The sequence below is a fragment of the Galeopterus variegatus genome, unplaced genomic scaffold, assembly GCF_000696425.1.
Source record: "Galeopterus variegatus unplaced genomic scaffold, G_variegatus-3.0.2 Scaffold1497, whole genome shotgun sequence".
Classification (NCBI taxonomy): Eukaryota; Metazoa; Chordata; class Mammalia; order Dermoptera; family Cynocephalidae; genus Galeopterus; species Galeopterus variegatus.
Window position 1 is genome coordinate 209,827 of NW_007727608.1, and position 3,832 is coordinate 213,658.

Sequence of the window (3,832 nt, forward strand, 5' to 3'; positions counted from 1 at the left end):
GTGTTAACACCAAGGTCAGGGGTTCAGATCCCCGTACCGCCCAGTGCCCCAAAACAAAAACCCATCCACAGTGGCTCACGTTGTCAAGCAGGCAAGCAGAAAACAATCATGCTGGTCACAAAATGCACTAAGCAGAGGTCACGCCGGTGAGGACAACCGAGCACGACAGAAGGCTGGGTGACGTTGTAACAGGGTCAACAGGCCAGTCCTGGAATGAGATGGTGTCTGTGGAGGTGGCCCACAGGCAGGCCCAGCTTTAGGAAAACCCAGGACGGCACCTCCTAAGAGCTGGGGGCGGCTGAGGATCCCGTGCCCTGAGGAATAGCTTCTCGGGGTGCCCTTATTGTCCACGAGGGCATCGAGTGCCAGGTTCTGACCCAGAACCTTATCCTCTGGGTACTGGGGAGCTCCTGAGGGTTCAGGGCAGAAGAGTGAGAGGAGGGAGAGAACCATTTGGCGCTATCTAGTCCCTTTCCAGGAGGGGTGGCGGGAGGCAGTGCGTGGGGACCTGGTGCTGAGCCCGCGATGGCCTGAGCCCTCTCGTTCCAGCACGTGGTGGGAAAGAGAGACCCACAGCCCCTCGCCTGTTCTCCCAGACGCCCAGAGGTCACTGCAGAGGCCTCCGTGCTCGACCACTGGCATCCTACAGAGCTGGGGAGCAGCTTCTCTCTGCACAAGGCCCTCGCCCGTCTGCTCTCAGGAGAACCCCCGCACACACCCAGCCACACTCAGTGGCACTGGGATGGGGATGGCATCTCTGCATGGCGGGAGCTCCTGGCAGGGCAGTGCAAGCCCTGGGCACCAGCACCCACAACGCAGCTCAGCAGCCTCGTAACCTCTTGATCTCACATCCAGGGCCAGGAAAGTCACCAGCCTTCGATAGCGTCGGTTCCTCAAATTTGAAATATTCCTCACTCTTCTTTCAGATGAACCCCCGGCATCCAGCAGTTGCCAGAGGAGAGGCTGCCAGAGCAGCCTGGCCCCAGAGTCCGGCCCTGAGGCTCCCAGGAGGCAGCTGCTATGACAGTATCCGCCTCACAGCAATTCCTGCACCTTCCTCTCTGTGACCCCACAGCTTCCCAGTGAGCCCTGAGCTGCGCACACCTCGGGCTGGCCCAGGAGGCCCCACCCATGGAGAGCTGGGTACCTCTCCTCTCCCATTTGGCAGATGAAGAAGCTGAGGCCCAGGGCAGGGAAGGACCTACCCAAGGTCACACCTGCATTGCATAGGTGGCAGTGCCTGGGCCCCTGGCTGCTGCATTAGGAGGATGCTGGGTGCTGTGGGGAGCCTCTCCAGGGGGCCTCCTGCACATGTCCTCCTCACAAGCCAGCCCCACTCCCACAGCCCCATCTATGAAGAGCCCCCAGAATGGGCCCGACCTTTCAGGGCTCATCCACATGCCCACATCGAGAATTCATGCTGCTCCCAGCTCAGGCCTCCCTCCTGGACCGGCTCTGACCTTGCCTGGTGCCCACAGGTCCTGAGCCCCCTCTTCTGTGTGCCCCACCCTTGGGGTCCCAGGCTCACCGGCCCTCCCTCCCTCCAGCTCCACGGGAGGCTGGGAGGTTGGCCTAGAGCCCACCTTCACCCTGGCCCATCACCCCAGCCTCCGCCTGTCTGCACAGGCCCTGCCTTTCACATGGATGGAGCCCTCCTGCAGTCTCCTACCAGTGCAAAGCCTCCTCCTCCAGGAAGTCCTCCTGGACCTCCTCTTTCTTGAGACCTTTGTGTCCAGCCCTTAGTTACCAACCAGCTCAGCCTGGGATGATGGCTGCACACAAATCAGGACCCCTTGTTTCAACAAGGTCATGCTGCCCAGCTCTCTCTCCCATCTGCAGCAGCAGGTGAAGAGATCAATGCATAGGTGTGGGACCAGATAGACCAGGATTCACCCTGCACTTGCCCTGGACCAGACACAGCCTCTCTGAAGTTTGGTTTCTTGCTCTGCCACGAAGACTGGGTCTGCTTCCCTCCTTCCTTTCCCATCCCAGCTCCCCCAGAGTCCTGACAGCAGCTTAGAGCCCTAGAGCCCAGAGCTGGCTCTGCTCTAGTTCTGCCAGAAATCTGTCCCTTCTTGCCCTGAGCCAGCACAGGGCCACACTGGCCCCGGCCACAGGTGGAATCCCTGGACACCTGCCTGTGGGCCCAGAATTTCCCAACATTACCTCCCAGATCAGCCCAAGCCCCAGACCAAGGCTCTGCACTTCAGCCCTTTTCCTGATCTCACCTAACGAGTCCCTTGACTGGGGCACTGCCAGAGGCTGCCGGGTCTTCCCACTGAGGCTCTGGAATGTCTCTGTCCACCTCTGCTGCCAGGCTGGCTGGGCCCTGTGCCTCCCTGGTTCTGGGGGCATCTGCCGTCTGCACCAGGCTCACTTCTCCTCCAGGGCCCAGTGCAGCCCGCCCTCACCCATGTCCCCCTGCAAGCACATCCGGGGAGTGCCAAGCGCCACCTGGGTGGAAGAACCCGTTTTCCAGGTTTGTGGCCTGTGCTGTCAAGGGGCTTCCCAAGGGCCGCACCCTAACGATCCTGTCCCTGTCCCTGTGGCCAACTGGGGTGGGAGCCATTTCAGGGCTCAGTCCCTCTGCCCAGTTACAGCTGAAGAAAGGGGAGGCATGGGACACTCAGCCACACATGTGAGACCAGAACTGTTGCCCCGGGCAGGAGCTCCCCAGAAAGGGCACCACTGCCCACCCTGCTCTGTGCTCCAGGGCACCTGCGCCGCCAAGGACCCACACCTGCTGCCTTCCAGCACCTGGGCACTCCACCCTGCCTTCCTCGGGACTGTGGGACAGGCCCCTACAGAGGCCCAGCACCCAGACCACCTGAGTGAATGCATCACCCAGACACATGGCATGTAGGCGCAAAGCCTTGCCCAACCTCCTGGCCCCTCGCCATCCCTGGAGGAAACAGCCAGAGCCAGCAGGGGCTCTAGGGGAGCAATGCGGGCTCCACCTGGACGCACCCTCGCCCTGGTCCAGGAACACGGAGGGCAGGAGTGCACCCAGCATCCAGCCTCGGAGAAACAGATCTGGGGTGTCCTGACCACTAGGCCCTGGAGATGGAGGTATGTGCCACTGTGTGACTGCCTCAGGTGGACTCACCTGGCTGGTCCTTCCTCCTCTCCCTTTCCTCCCTCACCTGGCCCACGCCCAGGCCACTGTCCCTGTCTGCCTCCCACCCTCGCCTCCCTCCGAGATCTACCATCAGGGGTTTCCCTTCTCTCCGCCCATTCCCCCATCTTTGCACTGAGGTCCGGTGAGTGGTCACTCACTGGGTCTTTGGTTCCGATCTAGGTTCACTTTTGGAGGGGGGAGCTCACTCCCTAATTCCCTAAAGCGCTACCGGGCACCTGGTAAAGAGCAGGTGGGCTGACAGCGCCACCTGCGGGCCGTGCAGGTCACCAGTTTCCTGGAATTCCGAATTCAAGGCATCCTCGGGAAGGACCCCGCAGGGCGCCACAGGCCTGCGATGCGTTCCTGCCCGGAGCCCCAAGCAAGTTTGGAAACTGAGGATCAGCGGTGCCGTTAAACGGCCGAACCAAGCCTGGAGTCACTATTGAACTCGGGGAACCCAGGCCGAGCTCCCCCGGAACAAAAGCCTGCCCCCCCCCGCCCCCGCGAGGCTGGGGTCTTTGATCCATTGTGAGATGAAGAGGCGTGCGGGGACCCCCGGTGAGGACCGAGCCCCAGGGCGGCACCGTCGCTTGTCCTACAACTGAGCCCGAGAACCGCAGGAAAGGAACCGACCCTCCCGGGGGCAGACTCGGTGCCCACGAACCCGCAGCCAGGGCGCGCGGGGCGACCTCCGTCCGGGAAACCCTGCGCCCC

General features: G+C 62.1%; 1 protein-coding gene across 1 annotated transcript in view; it reads left to right on the plus strand.

Annotated features, from left to right (window-relative positions):
* Positions 1-2,944: 2,944 nt before the first annotated feature.
* PEX10 (peroxisomal biogenesis factor 10) overlaps positions 2,945-3,832 on the plus strand; it is a 9,113-nt gene continuing 8,225 nt past the window's right edge. The window contains exons 1-2 of the mRNA XM_008577349.1: positions 2,945-3,069; positions 3,299-3,357. Of these exons, the coding sequence (XP_008575571.1) occupies positions 2,945-3,069; positions 3,299-3,357 (184 nt within the window). The remainder of the gene's footprint in view (positions 3,070-3,298; positions 3,358-3,832) is intronic.